At 30.3% G+C, this 26854-nt stretch overlaps 2 protein-coding genes and 1 long non-coding RNA gene across 4 annotated transcripts; 2 read left to right on the top strand and 1 right to left on the bottom strand.

Annotated features, from left to right (window-relative positions):
- The first annotated feature begins 9791 nt into the window (after window positions 1–9791).
- Window positions 9792–10590, top strand: LOC107928255 (RING-H2 finger protein ATL56). The gene has a single exon (XM_041098973.1). It carries the CDS (start codon window positions 9909–9911, stop codon window positions 10446–10448), a length of 540 nt encoding a protein of 179 aa, XP_040954907.1. The 5' UTR covers window positions 9792–9908; the 3' UTR covers window positions 10449–10590.
- A 5745-nt stretch (window positions 10591–16335) lies between these two features.
- LOC107928263 (uncharacterized) lies at window positions 16336–17694 on the top strand. The gene is made up of 2 exons (XR_001692585.2): window positions 16336–17061; window positions 17399–17694. It is a non-coding gene; the product is annotated as an uncharacterized lncRNA (long non-coding RNA).
- A 2475-nt stretch (window positions 17695–20169) lies between these two features.
- On the bottom strand, window positions 20170–23878 carry LOC107928376 (protein SUPPRESSOR OF MAX2 1). Of its 2 annotated transcripts, none has more exons than XM_016859587.2 (3): window positions 22296–23878; window positions 21936–22218; window positions 20170–21826 (listed from the first exon to the last, which is right to left on the bottom strand). In XM_016859587.2, exons 1-3 carry the CDS (start codon window positions 23459–23461, stop codon window positions 20291–20293), a joined length of 2985 nt encoding a protein of 994 aa, XP_016715076.2. In that variant the 5' UTR covers window positions 23462–23878; the 3' UTR covers window positions 20170–20290. The 2 variants fall into 2 exon arrangements, with proteins under 2 accessions (XP_016715076.2, XP_040954906.1); XM_041098972.1 differs by having other exon boundaries at window positions 20170–21823; window positions 22296–23876.
- Between the last annotated feature and the right edge of the window lie 2976 nt (window positions 23879–26854).

Below are 26854 nucleotides of genomic sequence, written 5' to 3'. Positions count from 1 at the left end.
ACTATACTCTAATTTAATGAGGAAAGATGTGTGAATAATATATGTATATATATGAGCATGCAAAACGAGGTTTTCTTTGAAATGAGACAAAGACAACTATATTAAAATACGCATGCTGTGCTCCTTTGCAATTCTTAGCCATGAAAGTTGGGTCACAGTATCAAAATATCTGTCATTTTTGCTCTAAAGGTAGAAATTGCTAGAAAATTATTAGATTATTAAAATATATTTTATTATTATATTTAAATAAAAAAATTTGTTGTTAATCCAAATTTATAAAATAATACGACAACATATTAAAATTTATTAATATAAATTAGTATATATTTGTTGAGGGGAGGTTGGCCTTATTTTGGGATAAGTTTTTAAAATGTCGTTTGTTAAGAGTTGACGAACCCCCACAATGATAGAGGTATTGTGTTCAAGGTGTTTGTGTTCGATTTTATCTTCGGGTTTTGTCTCTTGATTTCGTGAAGAGCCCTCGACGAGTTTCCGAAGTGGGAGCGCCTCGCAATTAGTTGAGATGGTATCATTCTTAGCCACTAATGCCATATAAGTAGAATGACAAAACTCGAACTGCCCAATAGATTCCAAATCGATCTGCTCCAAATGGAGCGGATTTTTGTTTGAAAAATGGGTGGGAGGTGGGATGAGGTGGATTTTTTCTTTTTGATAGTGGGTATGGAGCGATTATTGTAATTGTTTGTCCCACCCTGACCCGCTCCACTATATAAAATTATAGTTTTATCTTTGTATATATAAACTATTATAAGGGTAAAAATGTAATAACGTAATATAGAAAAAAAAATCATATAGTTCATGTTTAAATGTTTACTTGGTTTTAAAAATATTAAAAATAAGTAGCAAAAATTAAAATAAAGTGATCTACGGTGGGATGAGGATGGATGCATCCAATATCCATAGAGGTGGTAGTGATTTTCAATATTATATGTCCATAGTGGAGTGGGACGGGTGGTGGAGTAAAACATACCAATTGTGGAACAAAAGTGGATTTAGCAATATTCTCCTTCACTCCGCTCCATTGCCATCTCTACATATAAAGGCATGGGTTCGAACCCCACCAAGACCAAATTTTCATATTTTCTTGGTGGGAGAGGTCTCCCACTATGTGAATCCATCAACGGCTATCCCTAGAGTAGAGAGTCAAAATCTAGGGATAAAATCGAGCACAGACACTCCAAACACAATACTTCTACCATTGAGAAGTATATTAACTCCCGACAAACGACACTTCAATACTTCTCCCAGAACAAACTATACCTCCCCTTAACAATATCAAATATTATATAAATATATAATAATTTAAATATAATTATAACATATAAAAAAATATACAAACACCAAATCTAACTACTAAATTATGTGTTAGATAAATAAGAGTAAACAAAAGAATACGAGTTGTTGAACCAAATAAAATCCATCAACTTTTTCTAGAAACCTTTTAAAGTTTCAAACGAGTAATTTAGAGATAACCTAATTAAGACTTAATGAGTGAGAAACAATATTTTTAAATGAATTAAACTCTGCATGAGTTTGGTTTTTTTTTTTAATAATCCAGATTCTGATTTTTTTAATACAATATCTAAAACTATCCATAGCCCATTTCCAACCCATAAATAGGAGGATAATGCGCTTCAACTCATTCAAACCCACAATACTCCCGCATTGACAATAATGTTCAGCCAGTCGAGTTATGACTTAATTGGCGGATAGCTTACTTTATCTGTATTAGGTTTTAAGTAAAAAAAATTTAACTTCCGGTCAATCTAACTCACTAAAGTAATTTTAAATTATATTTTTATTTAAGATTTGATTATAAAAATATACCATTGTTAATATAAAATTATTTTATTACTTTTTAAATAACAAAAAAAAATTATTTAGATTGATGGACTAAAGTTGTAACCCAAACAACCGGATCATGAACAAATCATAATTAACAATTTTTTGGTCCCATTTGATGTTTTCTTTTTCTTATTTTACTCCTTTTGTCAAATATTAGCTCTAATATACAAAACTAAAATGTCAAAAGGTTAGGGCATACAAAAAAATTTATAGAAAAAAACCCCTCAACCAAATTTTTTTAATGGATAACTTAATTAAACCCCAAATTTCTCCCCAAGCAAGGCATCCAATGGCATATAAAAATAGATAAAGTAAAGCATGCTTTTCACAAACTTGTGAATATAGACTTCTCAAAAAGAATTATCTTAATTTTCTAAAAAAATTACTTAAGAAAAAGAGCTTTCACATGCATTTAAAATGAAAAATAAAGAAAAAAAGATAAGGAATAATTGTCAAGCCTTCAAATATAAACACAACATGGAATGAAAGATTATAGTTTTTAAAATAATATATATAACCTCATATCTACATAGAAATGTTCGTGGGTCAAGTTCAGACCGAGTAATATAAATTGTTTAAGTCTAGTTCGATTTGAATATGAATCTTAATATCTGTTTAAATTTATATTTTTTTATTTAAAAAATTTGAAGATATGATCAAGTTAAGCATCCCAAGGAATTTTCAAAATTAAGCAATCCAAAGTTTTAATTAAAATTTTCAATGTCAATGAAAAAAGGGTACTAGAAGATAGAATAATTAGGAAGGGACAACTAGTTTGATTATTGTTAAGTGTAGGGCCACATGGCTGGTACTACATTGGTTTAAAACTTTAATTTCACACCCAACAAATAACAGGATTTTACGTAATATTTTTTAAGAAGAAAATTATTTTGATAATTTTTATGAAAGTTAAAAATATAATTTTATTACTTTAATAGTTTATATCTTTATAAGAAACTAGAAAGTTTATCCTTCCTTTGTTTTCGTTAATTTTTAGCCTAATTTAAAAATACATGACATAATCACGGGAGTTAGGTGAGATGACAAAGGTCTCTCCTACCTTAACTAGTGGTCAAGAGTTCAATTATTGCCTTGAGTATTGAGTAGCTTTAAAACCCATAGCCAACATCTACCCCTTAATGGGTCTATCGAATGTGGAGAATTAATTTTTGGGCTCACTCCAATAAACACCTTTTTTTACAACATTTGTATAATCTTTTAAGTTAAATTGGTCTATCCACTTTTTAATCGGCTCATTTTCTATTTTTAAAAATTAATTACAATTATAAATTTAAGCGCTTAATCTTTACAATTTTAATCAATTTGGTTTCTGTTTTTTGCTTTAATTATAAAAAATTTTAGAAAAATTAAAATTATTCCAATTCTTTTAGAGAGATCAATTTACTCGATATCATAATTGAGAAGAAGCCTTTTACCAAAAATAAAATTTAACTACTTTTTCTATAAATTAATTACGAAATAAAAATAATACAAAGTGATAATGATATATGTGATTCTTAGATGTGATCATGGCCCGACTCGGCCCGGCCCGACAGCTCGCCCGAAATATGGGAGGGTTCGGGTAAAAATATAGGCCCGAAATATGAGTTTGGGCAAAAAAATGAGCCTGTTTAGAAAACGGGCCAGGCTTCGGGCACCACTTTTTTTGCCCGGGCCCGGCCCGGCCCAACCCGAATATAATAAATATATCTTTTTTATTTTTTTAAATTTTAAAATATTTTAAAATACTTTTCTAAATAAATTTTTAGTGTTTATTAAAAAAATAGGTCGGGCCGGGCAGGGCCGAACTCGAGCTTAGGATTTTTTCTCAGGCCAGGCCTAGACAAAATTTCAGGCTCATATTTCGGGCCGAACCTAGGATACGGGCCGAAATTTTTTTGGACCCAGCCCGCACATGATCACCTCTAGTGATTCTTTCTTCTTCAACAAAATGCGTCAATATAGCTGCATTTAAATCACCTAGACAATCAAAGCTTTACAATGTAGAATTTTAAGTATATAATAATATACATATAATTTCAAATATGACTGTTCAAATATCGATTCATTTGACTCAATGTATCTCGAGCCTACATTAAAGGTTCTCCCAATATTGTCCGAGTATAATGGGTTATATTAGGATATTCTATATGCTTGATTAGCTAATTTTTAATTAGAGAATTAATTGCAATTAATCTAGTACGGTAATAAATTTTGATGGTTTATATTTCAGAAAGATTTGTATATGTTTTGTATTGATAGTTTTTAACACTTATCTGTCCATCGAGAAACTTGTAATTGATAGTGCGTTGAGAGTATTGCTTGATTTACAACTAAATTTTTAAGAAGAAAACTTAGTTTCTAGTACAAGAGTAAGGCTGCTATTTCGGATTATGATAAGACTTAAATCACTTAATTTATTAAATTTTAAAAATAAATTAATTATATATTGAGATAAGGTTCACAAATATAAGAAAATCAAAACCTGTGTTATTTTCTCTTTATTCTTGTCGCAGTGCACATTGAAAATATAGTTATGCTAGATTAAATATTAAAATATTTTGATAATTATCTCGGGATAAATTAACTTTTTTCTAAACTCGATCTTAATTTCATCTCAACTTGACTAATTGAAAAATTAACCCCACCTCCAAACTTTTTTAAAAGAAATCAACCTTATCACGTTGGGTCGAGTCGAAACCCGTGGGTTCCAAGTTTTTCCTTTTTGTCATCACTAAGAGAACCTCATTTGTCGTTTGATAGACGTGTTTGAGTCTTATACAAACAGATGTTTAGTCATTTGTCCTTTGGTAAAGGTGTTTGAATCTTTACATTGACGATTTTGTATGTATATTAAGACAATAAATAAATAAATAAATATTGGGATAATGATTTATTTGGCCCTTCAACTTTATATAAAAAATTATTTTAGCTTTTTTTTAACAATTAAACTTACATTATTTGTCAAATCACTCCAAAATTGATGAAAAATTAAACACTTGTTAACTTTGTTAACTTGACATGCACGTGCATTGCCATATGAATTCCATATCAACAATTAATTAATTGTTTTAAATTTTAAATTTTAAAACAATTATAAAAATTATTTTTTAAAACTATTTTAAAAGTATAAAAATTATAATTTTTTCAAATATTTTTTAATTTAAATATGACATTCATGTGGACTGCCACATTAGCAACGTTAACAAATATTAACTGATTTGATAAACAATGCAAGTTCATAGATTAAAAGAGGCAAAAAATTCAATGAATCGCTAAAATAACTTTTTTATAAAGTTAAAGGGCTAAATAAGTCATTATGCCTATTTTTTTATAGGTGTTTGAAATCAGATTTATTCTGCCCAAAATTTCATCTTTATATATTTAAGATGTCTTAGACAAAAATATTATGTTCGGAAAATGAATTTGAGGAGAAATAAATCTGATTAAAATATAAGCAAAGTTTGGACTCTAACATTTAAAGTCAGAGCACGGGCTAATTCGGCCAATTTTCTAAGTATATCTTATATCACATTAGTAAATGTTGTAATAAAATTAAAAATTAGAATAAGTTATTCTAAAACGGGTTAGAATTAATTATTTACAAATACGAGTGAGCTTAAGTAAAATTTAATGCTCATAGTTGAGCCCAGGGGTGAAGCTAAAAATTTTGTTTAGGGGGGCGAGATAAGGTTATAAATTTGAGGGGGCAAAAACTAAAAATTTTGTATTAAAAAAGTTTAAATTAAATTATTAACTTTTCAAAAGGACTAAAATTATAATTTTATCATTTAATTAAAAATTAAAAATAACTAAATTGAATCTTTTAATTTTGGAAAGAGGCCACAAAATGATTTTTCCCATCGAGTCAAGGGGGACCAAGGCCCTTGCCTGTCTCTTTAAAGCAAATTAACAATGTTTTTAGAAAATAATTAAGATTTTAAGAAATAGACTAATTTAAAAAATAAAATAAAAACGCATCTTACAAAATACGTTTTCGACGAAATATAAGAAAATATCTTATTATACATCATTTGAATGTCAATGTCATATTAAATTCACACCCACCTTAAAGCTGATAAGTTTTTAAATTCCATTAAGGATAAGACTAAGAAATATATTTTAATACACAAATAAAAATTATTTTTAAGATTTTCATTATAAATTTTTGATCATGTAATATAATATCTAAAATTATTTATAGTTTTTGTCTAACCTATAAATAAGAAGACAATACGCTTCAGTATACTTAAATTCATATCTTCCTATATTGACACTAATATCTATATCAATCGAGTTAAAACTTAATCGGTAAAATATTATGTTTTAAAATTTAAAAAAAAAACAGTAATTTATGTTTGATGTGCTTGTCCTATACCTGCTGAATCGAATGCATACGTGCTAAAGGCATATGTTGCATTAAAATTAATATATATCCTGTCTAAATTTTAATACATTTATATATTTAAATATATAATATCTTTTTTTCATGTTTTAATTATTATTTTTAGTATTATGCATATCTATTTTACAATTTATATTTGAGATTCATGGTTACCCTTCTCAACAATGTTGTTTTCAAACTTCGAACCTACATTTTTCTCTTAGAAGTACAATATGTCTTACAATTGCACTCAACCACTTGTTTTAAAATTATTAACTCTATTTCAAATCATACTCTTAAATGTAATTAGAAAATTATCATTAAACCTTAACTAAGCCTTTCATAGTTTTTAGAAATTTCCATTACGCTCCTCAAAACTTTTGAAAATTTGAATTTGGACACAACCAAAATTTTGGGAAATTCTTATTTAGTCTCCAGAATTTTTGAAAATTTTAATTAGACCATCTAAATATTTAGAAAAAAAATCTTAAAGAAGCTTTTTTTTAAAAAAGAATTAATTAAAGCCCCAATTTTTTTTAAATATTTAATTACGCCCCTGTGATTTTTAGAAAATTTCATTACGTCTTTCAAAACTTTTGAAAATTTGAATAAGGCCCCACAAAAAGTTTTGGAAATTCGTATGAAGTCTCCAAAACTTTTGGAAAGTTTAATTAGACCCTTCAAAATAGTCAGGGCAATGCTAGGGGGCTAGCAGGGCCCCGACCCCCTAAAATGGGAAATTTAAATTTTGACCCATTATAATTTATAAAATTTTAATTTAATATATGGTAAAATCACACTTTAACACCCAAAAATGATAAACTTTGATTTAATCCTTTAATAATTATAAAGATACAAAATATTAAAATGATAAAATTGCAATTTAACTCTTTTAAAAACATACAACTTAATTTCAATCCCCATAAAAACTGTTTGGCTTCACCCTTGAAAACAGTTAAAATTTTAATTAAAACCCTCAAATTTTTTTAAAATTTAATTAAATCCCGAAAATATCCGTCACTTATCTTAGGATAAGTCCTATAGTTTCCGGGTGGTTTTGAATACTGCTAGTTGTATTGTAAACGATGTGAAAATGAAATATTGAAACGGTGCATGAATACTGCGTGCCAAATAACCCGGCATGTCAAATAAATTGGTCTAATTTTGTTGCCCGGCACAGTAGTTGTTCCAAAATTTAAACTTAGTCCATCTACTAAAATTTTGAAAAATTGAATGCTCTTACCACATTGATTTACAAATTCTACTCCAAACTGATAGCGGTGTTACTTTTCTACCATTAAAAATGCTGACGTGGACGTGAAACTGCTGATGTGACATTAACTAATATCCTGAACTTGGTCGACGAATTTGTTGGCATTAATGACATGTAATTTTTTTAGTTATATTTTGGCATAAGTTGCATAATTTTTTGAAATTCTAAATTTCAATTTTGACCCAGATACTATATGTTAAATTATGATATTTTCAAAATATTATGCGGTAGACATATTATCACATGTGTAATGTCATATCAGTTTGATAATTGCACATAATACTCATGAAAAAGGCCATCTTATTTCTACTTAATGAATTTAATGACTAATTTTTAAGTGAAGAGTGAAATTTAAGGACTAAAAATGAACGAATTAGATAAATATTATGCATTTTTATTCTTTTTTGTCTTTTTTTTTAATGTGCAAAAATTGTTACGATGTATATACCACATCATTACATATTTAAAGAAAATCACGTAAATTTATTTGATAAAATTAATGAAATTTTTTTTCTTAGAGTTGAAAATACACATTTCGTAACCTAAAGCATTAGAAATGACCAACTTATAATAAAGAGACTAAATTTACAAAAATGAATAGTGTAAGGACCATTTATAAAAATTAACCAAAAATATGTCACTTTCAATGGAGTTGCAAACTTCTTGATTCCATCCAAAGCAAATGGAATCTTTACCATCAATAGTGAAGAATATGCTCATCAAGTATGATGGGAGAAAAAGTAAGAAAAGACGTCCTTTTCTTATCTTTTATATTTAAAATATACCCTCATAATACTCTTTATAAATTTAAAATTTAGTCCATATATTTTTATTTTTGAGAATTCAGTTCTTTTACTTTTCAGATTTTAAATTTAGGTCCAATTGTCAACCCAATTAATTTCTTTTTATTAAATTTGTTGGTGTGACATTTTAAACTAAAAAATACGCACTTTGTAGTTATGTAACTAAAAGATAAATGTTGTAATGAAGTTGAATTTAATAAAATAATTTTAATAACGTTAGCAGTTGGCACCTAAATTTTAAAATTTAAAAAGTGAAGGGACTAAATTACTAGAAATAAAAGTATAGAGACTTATGGTATATTTTAACCATAAATATTGGGTATAGTGGCAAATTATGTTGGAATTTCAAGGAAAGAGTAGAAGAGACAACGCTATAAATACCAAAATGATTTATCTCCATAAACCATGAATCCAAAAATAAATTAAAACCGACATGGATGATACCTTCATTTTTCCAAAAAGAATATTTAAAGTATACCCACTAGAGCCTTAGCTCCCAAAATAGAAAATTTGTGTTTTAACCCTTCTAAAATCTAAAGAGTTATAAGTTAATACATAGTAAAATTATATTTTGACCCTTTCTGAAAATTATAAAGTTTTAAGCTTACAACTATAAGATTTACATTTTGGCTCTCATAAAAAAAATTAATTTAATTTCAGCCTCTCCAAAAAAATTTCTAGCTTCGCCCTTGAATGTAGTTACCGAATATTGAAAGTTGTAAAAATTAGGCATAATAATAAATATAGCCCTTAATGTTTACTCATTCTGTCACTTTGACCTTGATTCTTTTTTTTTTTGATCGCTTTGGTCCTCAACCTTAAATTTTTAGTCAAATTGCTTTATTTTTTTACTAAAAAATTGATTGAACTGTTAATATTTTAATGGCACTGACATGGTAAACTACGTAGCGGTTTACTTGTACTTCATTGCTAACATGGATAGCATTTGAAGAAGTTTTATGAATGTTTTGAATTTTGTCACATTTTTAAAGATTTTTTTTTACTTTTTATGAAGTACATGTAAACTGTCACTCGAATTGTCGCGCTAGTGTTATTAAATTTTTTAGGAATCAATAAACTTTTCCATATTATAAGAAGCAATTTGACTAAAATTTGAAGGTTAAAGACCAAACTAATAAAAAAGAGAGAGAGTAAGGACCAAATTGATCAAAGAAGTAAGCATTAAAGACTAAATTTATTATTATACAAAAAATTATTAAGTATAATGCCTAAAAAAATATTCATCTCTATCCTAGAAAAGGCACACTTTTCAACACTTATCAAGTAAAAAGCCCATAGGAAAAAAATAGAAGGAAAAAACCAAAAAACAGTTATAAATAAATAAATAAAATTATAATTCTAATTTCCTAAAACAATGAGCGCAAAATAAATAAATATTTTTTTTGTTTTCATTAATAAATTAATAAATAAATAAATTTTAAAAAATAATGTTTGACCATATCTTTAGCCCCTTTAAAATTTATATTTAAAGTTCGTTTCTTTTATTTCCAATAATTTCTCAGTTTTCACATTTACCATTTCAATCTCAAAATCCCCAGAAAAAGAAAAAAAAAACCCCACCATGCCGCCGCCGCCGCCGCCGCTACCTCCACAATCCTCCCCAACCGGTGGTTCAACGTCGACGCCGTCGAAATCGAAGGAAAAGTTCCTGTCTTTGATCTTAAAAGCCATAATTATGATGCTTCTCATCTCTTTCTTCTTCCTCATTTTACCTTTAGCTTCTTTCCTCCTCCTCCTCCCTCTTCTCCTCCGCCACCGCCGTCACCGCCACCGTCGTCACCATCTCCATCCCTCCTCTGGGTTTTCCTCGAAACAGCTCAAAAAGCTTCCCCAATTCAGATTCTCTCACGAAACGGAATCCGTCGGGTCGGATTCGGATTCTTGTGTGATTTGCTTAGATGGGTTCAGGCAAGGTCAATGGTGTAGAAGCCTCGTTGGGTGTGGCCATTTGTTCCATAGGAAGTGTTTGGATGGTTGGTTAATCAAAGTTGCTGCTTGCCCAATTTGTAGAACGAGGGTTCGATTTGAAAATGAAGATAATTGCAATTCCGGTCCTTGTTGTTCGAGGAGAGCAGAGTTTCAGGGCTTGTTTGATTTGTAAGTTTATTGCAAATTTAGTCCCTCTTTTTTGTATTATAAAATTGTACAGCTCCCTTTTTCTTAATAATCGTTATGAAGAATTCCTGCAATTTTGATTCACAGTTTGTATTGCTCTTTTAATAATTGAATTGCCTTTTATTTTATTTATTTTTCCTCATGAATATGATGAAGATTGCTGATACCTTTATTTGAATTTTTTATTATTATAATGAGGAAATTGATTATAATTGTTATTTTTTTGAAGTTTCATTAATTTTTTTTAATTTTGGCATTTTGTTTTTTGTTGTGATTATCAAAATTTGAAGGAATTGTGTTTATGTTATTGATTTCATTTACAATCATTTTCTCTTGAAGATTTTATCTTGGTAGCCTTTGTGTGATTATAAATGGTGAAACTACCTAAGAAATCCCTGGATCAATTTACTGTTTAGAAAATTGACTTTATTCTCTTAACTCGAAATAAAATATTCCAGTAGGAGAATCATAAAAAACTTAAATATGATATTATATTGGTAGCTTTTGTGTAATTATATGTGAGAATGAATCTTTACTGTCCCTAATTATCATGCACATGAATTAGAGTTACTCATTTTTTTTATTTTAAATGTATGAAGAGTATTAGGATTGAGAGCATATATTAATCAAATAATAAAATGCATGCATCTGATACATATAGAAGCTCATGATGAATCTCTGTTACATAAATATGCACAGAAGAAAATGTTAGTTAATGCCTCTCTCTTTGTGTTTCATTGTTTTTCTATGATGCAGCGACATTCATAATTAATTCCATCATAAATATTACTTTGATGTGTCCATTTCCTTAGTGTCGATTATTACTCAAATGAGATGAAAAACAAATATGCTAGCCTATAATGGTCCAATTGACATCATAAGCATATCATGAGATTTTTTTCTGGTGAAACAAGCTTGAAATGAGCTTGTTACAATGGGATGGTGGCTACACCCCTCTAGTTCCCCCTTCTTCCTCTCTTCGGGACACAAACATTGTTTTGTTAGGACATGATAAATCAAACCACTTTTGACAAGACAACTATTACTTGTTACGAGCATGTTCTACACTACTGACCTAACGAAGGTACCATGAAAGTGACTAGTAGGCTCTATCAAGAGGTGTTCACCCATAAAAACATATTCTTCACTCCCAAAGAGGAGACTTGCTCATCAGCTCCAACTCAAAGTCCCATCGTACTATGACCCCAAGTGGTACGGCTATCCGCCCAAACAGGATGAATTGTCCTCAATATCCACCACATGTTCCTCCATGTCACCTTTTGGTATCAACACAGCTAGAATTGTCTTAGCAAATTCTAGGATGATGGCTCCGCCTAATTAGTTTCCCCGGCTACACCTCTTTGGCCACAAGCATTGTTTCGTCGGGACTTGAGAAATCAAATCTTGACAAAATAACCATCACTTACTAACAAGCTTATCAAGAGGTGACACATGGTCTAAATAGGTCAAACTCATAAAAATACCTTCCATACCCTAAGGAGGGGCATGTGCAGCTCCAACTCAAAATCCCTCCCTTCCTCATCTCCTCCTACCACCTCAAGTGGTACTACTCTCCGTTCAAATAGATTGAATTGTTCTACTATCTTCCTCAACGCCACCTTTTGGTATCTACATAGCTTAGATCCTTTTGTACCACCATAGGTGAAGGGTGATTGTGCTGCTAGAGGGGGATTCCATGTGTGTGTTTTCACTTCTTCAGGTCGTACTTGACGGTTTAGCATGCTATTCATTTCACATATTTAATGACACATCACTTTAGGGGAGGGATTATGATAATTTCTTTGTGAAAAGTGAATGTAGTAACTGGAAATCATCTATTGCACCATATGTCTTTGAATGATTAATGCCTGCGGACACTTCACTCTTCTCAAGTATTGATAATCTTATCTGCCATTCATTAAAATGGGAACATCATGAAAGATATTTAAAATATCAAAATAAGATAGGACCACACAATAAGGGTATGCGATATTGTAGGTTTTATATTAAGAAAAATCGAGAATTAATTTGAACCAAAGTGTTTAAATTTTTATCCATTATTTAAATTGAACTTTTATGATATAAAAATAAATGAAAATTAAAATAACTTAAAAGTTTTATTTTTCATAAAAATACATTTGTGAAAAAGACTATTAAATAATATCTAAAAAATACAAAACAAAGGTCAAGTCGGGAAAATTAACAAACTCAGGATAATTAAATAAATGTTTTTGTTTTTATAACATCAAAATAAAAAATGGAAATAGTATTAATTAAAATAAAACTAACCGGCCGGCGGTGCTGCTTTTCAAAAATATACGCGGCACGACACTGTATAATAGTCGGTTACAGCGGAATTTAATCCCACGTTCTAGATCTTAGTAGATAACGATGAAGACTCATCCAATCAGAACCGTCCAAATCACTTGTCATATATATAAATATCTTTTCAACTTTTCCAATTTCTCATATGATATTATTTATTGGGGCAAATGACCAAAAAAAAGTTTTTTTTCAAAAATTATTGAAATGGGCTAATTATTTAATTATTTATTAGAATGGTCTATTTTTCGTGAAATCGCGTCCACGTCAGCGCGATGTCAGGGTACATGCCAGGAAATCGCGTCCTAGAGGGCGCGATTTGTGTCCACATAAGCAAATCGCGTTGACGTGAACGCGATTTCCTGGCGCGTACCCTGACATCGCGCTGACGTGAACGCGATTTCGCGAAAAATGGACCATTCCAGTAAATAATTAAATAATTGGTCCATTTCGGTAATTTTTGAAAAAAGAGAGCTTTTTTTGATCATTTTCCCTATTTATTGTACGAATTGCACTTAGTTTTTCTCTTGAAATTATATTTTATTTTTTTAGTTTAATATTTAAATTATTATCCTATTATATTTTATCGAAAAAATTAATAATGTTAAGAAAAACACAATCAATCAAAACATGCCATATGTTCAATATTGACCGATAATGTGAGAGCTGTCACAATGAAGTAGAGCTGCCCTGTTTTGGACAAGGCATTGGGAGTTGATGAGAATTTGAATCCAATGAATCATGTTATCTTTGCCTCTGCTTGCTGACAGGGTAAATTATAAGGCTAAAAGGGATTCAAAATATTATTTTTCAGTTGTTAAGTGGTTCGAAAAAATAATTTTTTAAAACTTTTAAAGGTCAAGAAAAAAATTTTACCAACTTTTAAGGGCCTAAAAATTTCTTTTTAGCTTTTAAGGGGTCCAAAAAATTTTTACCAACTTATATAGGAATTAAAAGATTCTTTTCTAACTTTTAAAAAACTTAAAATCCCGTTTTATTATTTTGCTTAGGGCTCCAAAAATATTAAAAACGGACCTACTTGCGGTCTCTTAATAGGGCAATTCAAGTCAGTTCATGGAACATTATAAATACATTAGCACTCATAATGTTGCGTACATCATTGTCACAATGAGGTATTCTCCATTGGAGAATTGGATTTGGTTTAACATTAGAACTTGTTGCTTTTGAATTGTGATGGCATTATGAAGCCTGATGAAGTTATTTCGGTGTTGAATCGACAATGCGATGACACGGAAAACATTCTTTTCGTTGTGAGCGATTGAGATTGGGAGCCATTGAGTAAGTGGACTTGAGTTGATGTTGTTGAACCTATAATTCAACTTTACATGAAGATTACAAATGGCTGTCGATGGAGAATAAAGAAGCCGCAATCGTCTAGCACCATCGAGACGTCGACCTCGATCACAGTTTATGCCATGCTAAGGATCTTCATGGTCTCTTTGAGAATGATCAAAGACATAGTTGTGGAAAACCTTATATCAAACATGAAAAGCGGGGTGAATTACTGGATTTTATGATGTACATCGGAGATGATCGGTTGAACAAAGACACATTTGAAAGCATCGTACAATTGTCAGCCGACCCGAACTTATCGATTGTATTGAAGTTTCTTTTAAGGTAAACTACACCATTAGTCACAAAATTCCGTCTAAATTTTTATTTTGGTCACTTAACTAAAAAAGTCACAATCTGGTCATTGAATTATTCAAAGTTTTCATTTAAGTCATTAGACTGTTAAAATTTATGCTATATGACTTTCTTTATTCGTATTACTTGCACTAATCGAAAGTTCTCTTAACCCTTCTTTTCTACAATTTTGTTTTTTTTATTAAACAATTTTAAATGTCACAAATCTACGAAGTAAAATTCAAACAACTTTTTTCTCCAATCTTAGGCACTGACTATTAGATCAACTTAGAACTAAAGTATATTCTTCTACTCGCCAATAAATATTGATCCACCACACTTGTTGTCAAATCGTTGCTTGGAGTTCATTGGCGGAACTTTTTTTTATAAAATAACAATAACTCAGTGACTTATATAAAAACTTTTGAATAGTTCAGCGACCAAATTGTAATTTTTTTAGTTAAGTGATCAAAACAAAAACTTACCCTAATTTAATTACTAATGATTGTCTTAGACATTTTCTAATATCATTTAATTTAACCCTTAGTCCAATAAAAAGTTTGGACAATTTCAAAGATGGGTGTGGGTCCAATTACTAGTACAAATGGAATTAGAACATTATAATCTAATTGCAACCACCTAAAGTGAAAAATAAATGGAATCAATCAAATGCAAGACCAATATCTTACACAAATTTTGCAATGTTCCAATGCAATTTAATATATATACACGTTTAACAATCTAATTTGTTTTATGCAAATAGAAAATTTCATCAATGTGTAAAAATAATTTATTAAGAATGTCGAAACCGTTTTTGAAAACAAAAATTTTAGTTGTCGATTTTAAAAATAAAACTGGAGTCGCCACCGATCCTTTATTAAGGTGTGATCGGCCCATCTTAAAAATAATTTTGGTCTGCGAAATTTGAGAAAACAAGTTCAGGAGTCAGTTACGCTTGAGGAAGGATTAGCACCCTCATAACGCCCAAAATTGGTACCAAATTGATTTTTTTTAATGCCTTGGTGTCGAAAATTTGAAAAGATTTTAAAAGAACACTCTTTATTTCATGAATGAATCAAAATAATAAGACATTCTTATTTCAAAGAAATAAAACACCACACCCAGTGAGTTAGGGCACAATGTTTTTAAATCTTCAAAATTCCCGAATATTACCTTTTGTTTCTGAAAATTTTTATTTCGAGAAGTTAAAATATCAGGACTAGTAAGTTAGGACCCAACATTTTAAATCCCCGAGAATAAACTTTTATTTGAAATTTGAGAATTTATTGCAAAACGAATACTTGGCTTTCTAAATTCATCGAAAAATAATCGCGATCCAGTAAGTTAGGACACGACCTTCCTCGAGAATCATGAATCCCAAATATTTTGGAATTTATAAAACAGGATATTTAAATACTTTGAGAAAATCAAAATATATATATTTAAAATGGATGCTAAAAAGGGTTAAGGTACAACATGAAACAAATACTCTAATTTAAAATGTATATGTAAATTGTAAAAATAAAATAAAAGTATAAAGATATGCATATGTGTATATATTTTCCGAAATAAAAAATGTATAAGTATATATATGTAGGTAAACCTTGAAAATATGTGTACATTTAAATGCTTATGTATATATGTACAATATGTATATATAAAATGATAAAAAATATTTACAATGATTTTAAAGAAAAATGTGTACATAAATATATTATAGAAAATGTATGTGTATTTTAAATGTGGGAGTGGTGAAGATAAAATAATAATAAATAAAATATGTACATGTGAATCAAATAAAATAAAAATATAAAATTATATATACATATATATTTACAAAATAAAGAATGTGTAAGTAGGTATAAAATATGAGCATGTGAAAGAAAAATAAAAACTATAAAAAAGGAAACTTTAAAAATGTGCGAACGAAATGTATGCATGCATGTATAAAAGCTTAAAATATATATTAAATATGCATGTATGATATACATAAAATATGCGTATGTATGAATGAAATAATAATAATAATAATGTTAATAATAATAACAATAAATAAAATAAAATAAGGGTATAGCATGATTATGATAAGAAATTAAAATGGATTAAATTGAATTAAAAACGGAAAAAAATGGGGCAGATTTAGAATAAATTTAAAAAGAAAGGACCCACTTGAACGCGCGCGCGACAACGGAGGACGAAAAGGGGAATTATCCCATCCATCCAAAACGCAGCGCAACGGGGGACCCAATTGAAACAAAAATAAAAATGCGGCCCAATTTCTAAAATAAGTAAAAAGGATTTAATTGAAAACCGTTGCAAAAAAGGAAGGGCCAATTGCGAAAATAGACCATGTGACGTCAGAGCGCACATATCCTCCCCTTCGGGTCGGGTCACCGCGCGAGTCAGGGCCTAAACGAAACGGCGCCGTTTTGAATGTTATTTAAAACAATTTTTCCTTTCAAAATCATTCGAAACTGAATGAGGAGAAAAAATAATAATAATAATAATAAAGCTCTCAACAGGTGCTCTGTTAGGGTTTAGTCCCTAGCCTCCTTGCACCATTCCTCGCCCCATGCCGGTGCTCCGATCGCAACGGATACGGCGACGGCCCGGCGGCTTCGACGACAGAGGTAAGATCCCTCTTTTTTCTTTGTTATTTTAAACAAAATAATGATGAAAATAAAAGAAAGAAACCTGAAAAATTTTGAAAAAAAATAAAACAAATGCTGTAAAATAAAAAGCAAAAATCACCTTTGAAAAACAAGTTTAATATCTGTATTTTCGTTTCAAATCTTTCTTTCTTTTCTAGTCTCTCTTTTTCTCTCTTTTTCCCCCAATCCCCCCTTGTTACAGATTTTAATCGGCTTTTATAGCCCGCAAAGTCGAAAAGAAAAAACAAATAAAGTCTGCTAATTGTTATTTTTTTCTGTTTTATCTCAATCGGACTCTTTGAGTCCACGATTGCAGGAGTTCGTGGAGTGCACGGCGTGGGGAAAAGGGGTGGTTCCGCAACATGCGCTGATCGGATCTGCTAGAGGCTGCTGGAGACCTTGCTGGATCGGCGCAAGGAAAACTGCTAGGGTTTTCCATTTTTGGGGCTGATTTGGGTCAGAAAATGGGCCTATAATTTGGTTATTGGGTCAGGGTGTTATTGGGTTTGTTTATTGGTTTGGGCCCGGGCATATTTGTGCTTGTACAAAGAAAAAAATTAAACCTTTTCTTTAATTTTTTTATTAGTTAAATCAATTTTTTTAAACATTTAATATGGTGTGCCAAATTGGTTAAGTTTTTATTTTATTTTATTTTCAATTTAATTGGTTCAGTTTAATTCGGCTTTTATGGTTTGATTTATCGAAATTTAATTATTAATATTATTAGTTAATTATGATTTTTCATCAAATTAAATTTAAAATTCGAATTAAATACTAAAAAGTTAACATTTTCATCTTCAAGTACCAAAATATATAAATTATATTAAATACATGTACCACATTAGAGATGCCACGTTAAAAGAATGTCGAAATCAAATACTAAATTATATATTAAGCCCTATAAATAACAAATTGTTATTAAATGGTTTATTTTCTTAATATAAAGTGTAAGCAAATTTGATCCAACATTAAAGTCCTCAAATTTACGATTAATCTCGAGTTCGAGTTTAAATCTGAACAATTTATCCCTTCCATTCTTTTTATAAAAAAAATGGATAAATCTCAAAAAATATAATGTCAAATTTAGCTCTCAACATTTATATTTTTATTAATTTACCTTTATTCTTTTTTGAGATAAATTTGGTCATTAATCTTTCGAAAAGAGTCAAATAATTTTTTTAATGATATTGGCATAGGAACCCGCGTATCAGTCCTAGTATGACATGACACTGTTTGTCTCATATACCACGTCAACCAATAATTTAAAAATTATAAAATATTTAAAAAATTAAAAATTAAAATTCAAAAAAATTATAAAAAGATTATAAACAAATTAGCATAGAGTACATGTGGATTGCCATTAGGCTGAAATATTTAAAAATTAATATTTTAGTGAGTATTTTCGTTAAAAACAACATTCAATTAAAAAAAAGAATAAGAGCCAAATTGACAAAAGATGTAAACATTAAGTGCTAAATTTGACATTATGTCATCTTAAAATTATATATTTAATGCACAATTTCATACATGGACTTTGATTTGGTGCAATTATGCACAAAGAACTTCGATTGTGCTTCAAATGTATATATGAAACTTTAATTTTGATTCAATCGTACACAATTAAAAAAATAAATACATTAATTTATTTTTTATATGAAATAAATATAATTATTTATGTACAAACATAAAATGATATATCAGCTTTTAACTTGCTTAACCCAAAAAATATTAAAATAATTTTTTTTAAGAAAAAAAAACCCCAAATTTATGTGGCTAATATGTAAAATTGGATATTATAGAATGTGAGCTTTGCAATTGTATGGCAATTGGCTCTCCCCGGTTAAGTACGTAACCCTATGCCCCCTCACGTTTTCATGCTTTACATATATTTATTTTATAATTTTATATATATCTAAAATTAATTATATATTATTACCAATATATATATATTCAGGTGGAAAGTCAGATATTTTATAGTAGAGGGCCGGAATTGAATTGAAAATTTTTTTGAAGGTCAGAACAGAAAATTTACCAAAATTTTAGAGTTTAAAGAGGCAAATAGGTATCAAATTAAACTTCATTTAAACGAAAGTTTTTTGTCATTATACTATAAGCTCGGTTCATACATGAATATAGAAAATTAGGTAAAAGCACCTTTCAATTTTGATATTAAGCAAATTGGTCCATCTAAAAAAATTAGAGCAGTTTAATCTCTATTAAATTTGAAAGTGAGCAACTAAGGACAATTAGCCACGATGTTATCTGTACATAATTTTGATTGGTATAATAATAAATTTAGCTCTTGATATTTATATATTTTATGTAAAAGTTGACATAATGTATAAACGTTGCAAGCTAAATTTGTTAAATCAGGATTAAATTGATAGAATGTGTAAATTTTGTACGCTAAATTTGTTATCATAGCAATAGAAAATATGTACAATTGAAAAAAATCATTAACGTTGTAATTAATTGTTCTTAGTTACTCACTTTTGAAATTAACAGATTAAATTACTCTGATTTTTTTAAAAAGACTAATTTGCTCAATATCAAAATTGAGAGGGACTAGAGAGATCTTTTTACCAGAAAATTATTATTTAGATATATATGGTAAAAGTACCATAGGAGTCCATGTGCTACCATCTAAATTGCATTTTGGTTATTGAAAAAATGAATAAATTAATCTTTATACGTTGGATGAAGTACCAAAATCGTTCCTCCTTTAAATTTAGCCGCAAAATGCTTGTTTTAGTATATTATAAAAATATAATAACAACTTTAGTCCTCAACTTTTACACATTTATTTAATTTGATTCTTATTCTCTTATTTTAGAAAAATTCATCTTAATATTTCATTTTTTATAGCACCACATTAACAATGAAACATTGAGCCCCAATTTGTTCCAAATAAAAATATAAAAAAAATAAAAAACAGAACATTTCTTATAAGTTAAAATTAAATGGAAAAACAATTAGATTGTTTTATATTTTTGAAAAATATAATAAAAAATAATGAAATAAAATAAATGCTATATATATTTATATATGTTTTTAACAAAAAAAAGAAGAAGAAGAAGAAGAAGCGAATATTAATAAGTATATACCGTTAAATCTATCAACGTCTCCCCGCCAAAAATAGTTTGAGTATATTTACATTTCTATCCAACAAAAGTAACAAAATACCAATTGTATCCCCAAATAGCTCTCACTATGAGAACGCATCAAGGACCACCTTGACACTACCAGGCAGCCAATCTCCATGGCTTCGTTCACAGGATTCGTCATCGAGTTCAAGTCGGACAACTAGAGACTCATCTGACACGGGAAATTGTGTTTTCAACCGTTGCAAGCTCGGAACCAATGTTTTCTCTATCCATTCTTCTAATCCGGTTCTACCTATCCATACACCACTCATAATCTTTTCTAGAGCATCATCTATGATCTCGATCGATACCCTTTCCCCGATAATGCTGGAAAATCTTTTTGTTATGTTGTTTGATATATTGCGTCTAATGGGACCGAAGTCGACGGGTTTGAAGACGATTGCATCGTTGACAGAATCAAGCAGTTCACGGGATATTGATGATGTTGAGTTGGATGATAGCCTATTAGCGAGGCCATGTTCTTCGTGGTTGACCGTGAGATCGCTCGAGTGGTGTGATCCATCTTCCACATTAGTCGCTTCATTAAGATCAAAACATAGCGGTGAACCGGTATCCTTTCTTGGCTTTGTTGCTCGGCTTGCCTCATGTAGCCAACAAGCTCGACGCTTTGAAGTTTTCTCCAAAACAGATAACCTTAATTGCCAACCTCCACTTGCGATACAGGTGAGCTTCTTTTCATCCAGGGAAATACCATTTGATGAGAATTTGAGATTATCTGGCAACCAATTTGCAGTGAGAATAAAAATAACATTTCCGAGACTGATCTCACGACCGTGAGAATCAGTGAGTCGGCCTCTCTCCATTGCTTGTTTTATGCCACCTCTAACTAACATATTTGCTTCGTCTATGTCTTCAAGCATTACTACCGAGAAAGGATTCCTCTTAATAGCCTCTGCTATTCTATCCAGCACAGTTTTACCACGGAAACTCAAATCGGATTCCCCATCATCACGTCTTGAGCCAAGACCTATCACCACGGGATCAGCCCCGCATACTTGATTTGAGAGGACCGACGCCATCTTCTTCTTGCCAACCCTGTCGGGACCGGAAAACAATAACCAAACATCACCCTTTGATCCAGCACCCCGTTGTTTTCCATTGTCTAGTTTACACCGCGTCACTGCTGCAGCCACCGCAGATGCTGCATCCTGCTGCCACCACACCTTCTCAGTTAGACCTTTAAGGAGTTTCTTGAATGAATCAGCATCTAACGCGTTTAACAGTTTGTTGCTTTTCAAATCCTGTAACTTGTTCCATGGTTCGGAAGGTAGGCAGCCCAAAAAGTCCCTCACACACTCTTTATGTGTTCTTTCAAGTTCGGTCTCGGTTACCTTTGGCCGTCCGAGAACAAGGTCTGTTCTTACCGGACTTCCAGGTTGGCTAGCTACAAGATTTGGGATCCGTTGCAGTGTCTCCCCACCACACCTGTTTAATGTTAGTTTGGGCTGGAAAGGCACCAAACTCGTCATAGAAAGAGCCATAGGAGCAAACTGGTCAGAGCTTAAACCGGATTGATGAAATTTCGGGTTTAGATGCAAGCAAGTATCATTCCATTTCTTCTGGAGTTCTTGAATCTTCTGCTTCAAAAATCAAAAGTATATGTATACATATATATATATAGTTGTTATGCACATATTTACATAAAATATTCCAATAAGACTTGTTTTTTGTTTAACTTGAGATTGTTACCTGTGCCTGATCATCATGGACTCTTGCATTCTGCAACCATTGCGGCAATGCCGGCTGAGTTGATTTGGAATTAGCATCAGACAATGGTTTCTCGAACTCCTTGGCTGCTAAAAGTTTGGCAACCTCTTGTTCGTAATTTTGCATGCACTGTGGACAACATCCTTGTTTTCGGGTAGGGTCGAAGTTCTCCGAGAGTTGCCTAGGTCGAGCAGCTGTAGTCACAAACCCATTCATCGAGGATAAGGACTCAACAGAACCGTTAAGGATCCCATTGCTCCCAAACCTGCGATCAAGCATATTATCCAAGTTAATATGAAGATTAAACCTAAAAAGGGTTCAAAATTTGTAAGAACAAATGACCTTGAAAGCATTTTAGAAGCAACAGGAACTGCTTGCAAATCCCAATCATTCTCCATTGAAGGATAATAAACTTGGCACCTCAAATAAGTTTCACAAGTAGCTGTTCCAATCAACCACAGTCTCCCATTACCTTCTCCGAACCGCTGCAACTTCGCCATCTCCGCCACCGCAGCAGCACCGCCTGGTTCCAGTAGAGACAGCCGTTGAGCCCCGATCGGCTGGTTACTCTCTACTAGCCATTTCAAGTCACCCAAATCAAGAATGACCCCTCCAAAATCCAAATTCCCAATCTTGGCTCCAATTTGAGTGCCTAATTCCTTGATTTTTGCAACCATTTGGGGTTTATCCAATGCCAAATCCTTCCATAAATGAACCACTTCAACGTTTTTAAAAACCCCATCAATTTCTTTACCTTGAATCATCCTTAAAATCTCTTGAACCACCGATTCCGGCGCGGGTTCGCCCACCAAAACCGGGTTCCTTTTCTTTCTCTTCGTCAAAATATCAAACACCTTTTGGACATCTTCATTCCTTTGATGCCCTGACTGGCTGTCTGCCTTTTGTTGTAACCTCGGGTTCAGATACAAATTCCGGTTAACAGAAGGGGCGGCAACGGCCGGTTTGAACCCGAGACGGATTGTCCCGGTCGGATTCTTTCCGTTCAAGGATTGTTCAATGGCGGATTTAACTGCTGGACTTGAAAAACTAGCTTCACTCATTACTCTACTAACGCTTGGATCATCGAGGATCGATATAATCAACTGTTCTAATTCAACTTTAACAGCCAAAAGCGGTTGCTGTTGTTCGGGACACCCACGGCGTTGATGGGCTTGAGCGCGTTTCAAAGCAGCCATCAAAGCGTTTGAAATCGGCGGGTCGAGTTCGGTGCCGCCATTGTCGGCGCTTTGAGAAGTTGGGAGACGTTCCAACGCCACACTGAAACAAAGCTCCAAAGCTCGACACTGTAACGGGTGGGATGAACTCGGGTGTGATTTAATACACGCTTGGCGAAGGAATCCGGCGGGAGACGATAGAAGCATTGCCGCCACATGAAGCGGCGTCGTTTGGCCGTGATTCCGACGGCTTGCTTCGGCTATTGAATGGTTTAACACGGTTGCCGCCTCCGGCGTAAGTGTTTGTTGGATCGTACTTAACCCAACTCTCATTTACGTTAAAAAGAATTGAAAGGAATCAACAAATGAAAGGTTTAAGCGATTAAAATCTTTGGGCTTTCTTTCTATTTTCACAGAAAATAAGAAAAAAAAACAACAAAAAATCGATCTTTATTTCAAAAAAAATCTCCATTTTTCCTCACCCATTTTTTCTTTCTCTTTGATTCATCAATAACTAAAAATATCAAGCACAATTTAAGTGAAAAGATTTAGACTTTATATCCTCACCACCATCCATAACATTGGGTAGAAAGGTAAAATTTGAAGAGAAAAAATTGATCTTTTTTTTAAAGGGTCGGCTGAAAGGTGCATGAAAATATGTTTGTTTTTATCAGACAAAAAGAAAAGGTAAAAACGAAATTCTGGAAAATTGAGAATTGGAAATACTTTTTCACTTTGCAACGATTTCTCAAACTATACTCTTTTCTATTTTTTATTAATTAAAGTTTCAGGTTTGAACTTTTTAAATATAAAAAACAGGTTTTAGAGAGTTTGACTTCTGTTTAGAGATCCAACAAGATTCATCTGTGAGCTTTAATTCACATCATTTTTTACTTTTCTTTTATATGTTGTAATGTTTTTATTTTGTTTTGCATTCACTCAAATATTTTAAGAGACCGATTATATTTTGTCTCATTTACTCGAAAAATAAATAAATTAATCTATATATATTAGATCAAATAATAATCCAGCTCTTGATACCAAAATCTTCGTGATATTTTATTGTTGAAATTTAATTTAATATCCAACATGGGGAAGTTTTAAATTCAACCAAAAAAAACTTTTTGTTCGTGTTAAATTAATTAATAAAATTAAATGAATATATGTTATGTAGAGTGGTATGAATAGAGAAAATAATATTATAAATATTTTATTTATTGTGTAAGGGTTCAAAATCGATATTCTATAATTTAATCTCAACTTATTCGATACCTAAGGGAAAAGCTAAATAATAAAATTAATGCATATGGTTTGGTAAAGAATTTATTTATAAATATTGATTAATAATTATTTTAATTCTTGATTTAATACATTGTTTTAATATTTATTTATCTATATTTTCTGATATCGATTTAATCCACATCACTGCAAACAAACAAATTCAACATTTTCTTACAAAGAAAAAAAAAACAAGAAATTCGATCCCTCCATTCATCTTGAGTTTTTTTTTTCTTTCAATTTTTATTATAATTAATACATCTAAATAATTAGAACTAAAATTAATATTTCAATGTATGATTGGATTGAAAATTAAAATATATAAAAAGTTTAAAAAATAAAAGTAAGGAATAGATCTTAAAATCGTATATAAATATTGATCAAACGTGTAATTAGATAAATAAATTTTAATTTAGTATAATTATGTATATGAAATTTTTATTGTAGTTTAAAATATACATAAAATTTTAATTTTTATTCAATTCTATAATTTTAAAAAATATATAATACATCAGCTTATTTGTATATCGGCTAAATATAATTATTTATGTATATAATCTATTTAGTTAAATGATGCTTGATAAATACGTAAAAATTCTTAATTTATTTGTGATATTTCTCGTCTTCAATTATGTTATTTATGTTCCTAATTGTATTATTTATACTTATATTTGATTTAGGAAATAATTAGAGAAAAAATAATTTTATTTTTGGCAAGTTATTGTGTATTAAATTTTCAACACGGTGCAATTCTAGTATTTTCACCATAATTTGATCTACAAACTTCTTTTTTGGGCTCATAATATATTGATTCAAAGGGCAATAGATCTAGCTAAAGTTATTTCATGGCTTGAGCCCAAAAACGTCAAGAAGTCACTAAAAACTGCTTGGAAGTTTGACGCCAAAATTGCCAAGAAACCTTGAAAATTTCTACTTTATGTAGTTAAGAGCATTTTTGTACTTTCTCCATTGTATTATTTTTTTCATTTAAATAGACATTGTTATGTTAAGAGATGAGGGACTTAGACTTAGCCGTTCTTAGTTTTGTTTTGTTTTCTATATTTTATGAGTTTATAAACCTTATTTTCTAGTCAAAGGTTTTGTTTTCTATATTTAATAAATTCTTCTTTGTTCTTTGGTATTCATGCATCTTCTGTTTTAATTACAATTGCTCAAGCTTATCAAATATTTGGTTAGCATTTAACCGCTTAGACTAGTTGTCGAGTCAATTAGAATAATTAAATATGTAATTGTTTAATTCATTCTAATACTCGTGACAAATTGCATAATTCGTTTGTGTCATAATTTACAATTATGTAGTGTGAATGTGTGATCTAACTTAAATAAACCTCGTTGAGGTGAGTTTGTCGGTTAGAATTAAGTCTCTTTAATTCTTAATGTTGTCAGTAAGTTCAATATTGGGCATTGAGTTATAAAGTTATTTATTGTTTAGGGAAGTAATTTCAAATGAGTTACCTCTTGGTTACCGAATAAGTAAGGATAGATTAGTTGTCCAATGTTGAGTCAGCAACTATAACTAATTTATTAAAGGCATTGAAGTTATATTTGTGTCGATGACCAAATCTATAAATCAAATGGAGATTTTACCCCTAGAGCTTTTCCCCATTGATTGTCCGAAACTTTTAATTGTTACTTTCTTCATTTTAGTTTTTAATTTGAATTTTGTTTTTGTTTTTACAAGACCCCTTTTTTATTTACTTTACTTGTTTTTGTTTAAGGAATAAAATCATTGTCTATCTCTACTTGTTGCTATCTACTAATTTATATTTTCAAGTAGGTTTTTATTTTTGTAGGTCTCGACAACCTATCAATGCTATGTTGAGAATTATGTTAGTATAGTTTGTAAAAATTGAATCAAATTAAAAATTTATAAATAAAACAGCACAAAATTAAGGATCATGTATCATTTTATATATTTGACCAAAATTCATTTTCGAGATTTATCCCCAAAAAAAAAGACCAACTTTTAAACATTTTTCACTAACACAAAAAATAAAAATCTTGATTTTTGTCATGTACATCATCCATGATATTAAAAAAAACAAAAAAACTTTACAAGCAAATGAAACAATATTCATGTTGTGGTTGCTTAAAGTAGTTTGAATGAACCAAGATAACTATTTTGAACTTTGTTTTTTAAATAACTACTTAAAAAATTATTTGTTTTTAAGATTTTTAATTTTTTTTAAATATTTGTTTAGGTGGTAAAATGTTATGTCAATCACATTAAGAAAGCTTAACAATCAAACTCGGTCAACATTTTACGAGAGGTTTGATTGAATTATTCTTTTCAATTTTAAGAGTTGAATTGGAAGTAAATTATGTATAAAGAGTTAATTAATTTTTTTAATTAAAACTTTTTATTGGTTTTTTTTCCTTTTCTATCAAAAAGCTTAAAATTAATTTTCATGATATAAAAAATTATAA

The sequence above is a fragment of the Gossypium hirsutum genome, chromosome D08, assembly GCF_007990345.1.
Source record: "Gossypium hirsutum isolate 1008001.06 chromosome D08, Gossypium_hirsutum_v2.1, whole genome shotgun sequence".
Lineage (NCBI taxonomy): Eukaryota > Viridiplantae > Streptophyta > Magnoliopsida > Malvales > Malvaceae > Gossypium > Gossypium hirsutum.
Note: the sequence above shows the minus strand (reverse complement) of the source record. Positions and strands in the feature narration are given on the sequence as shown.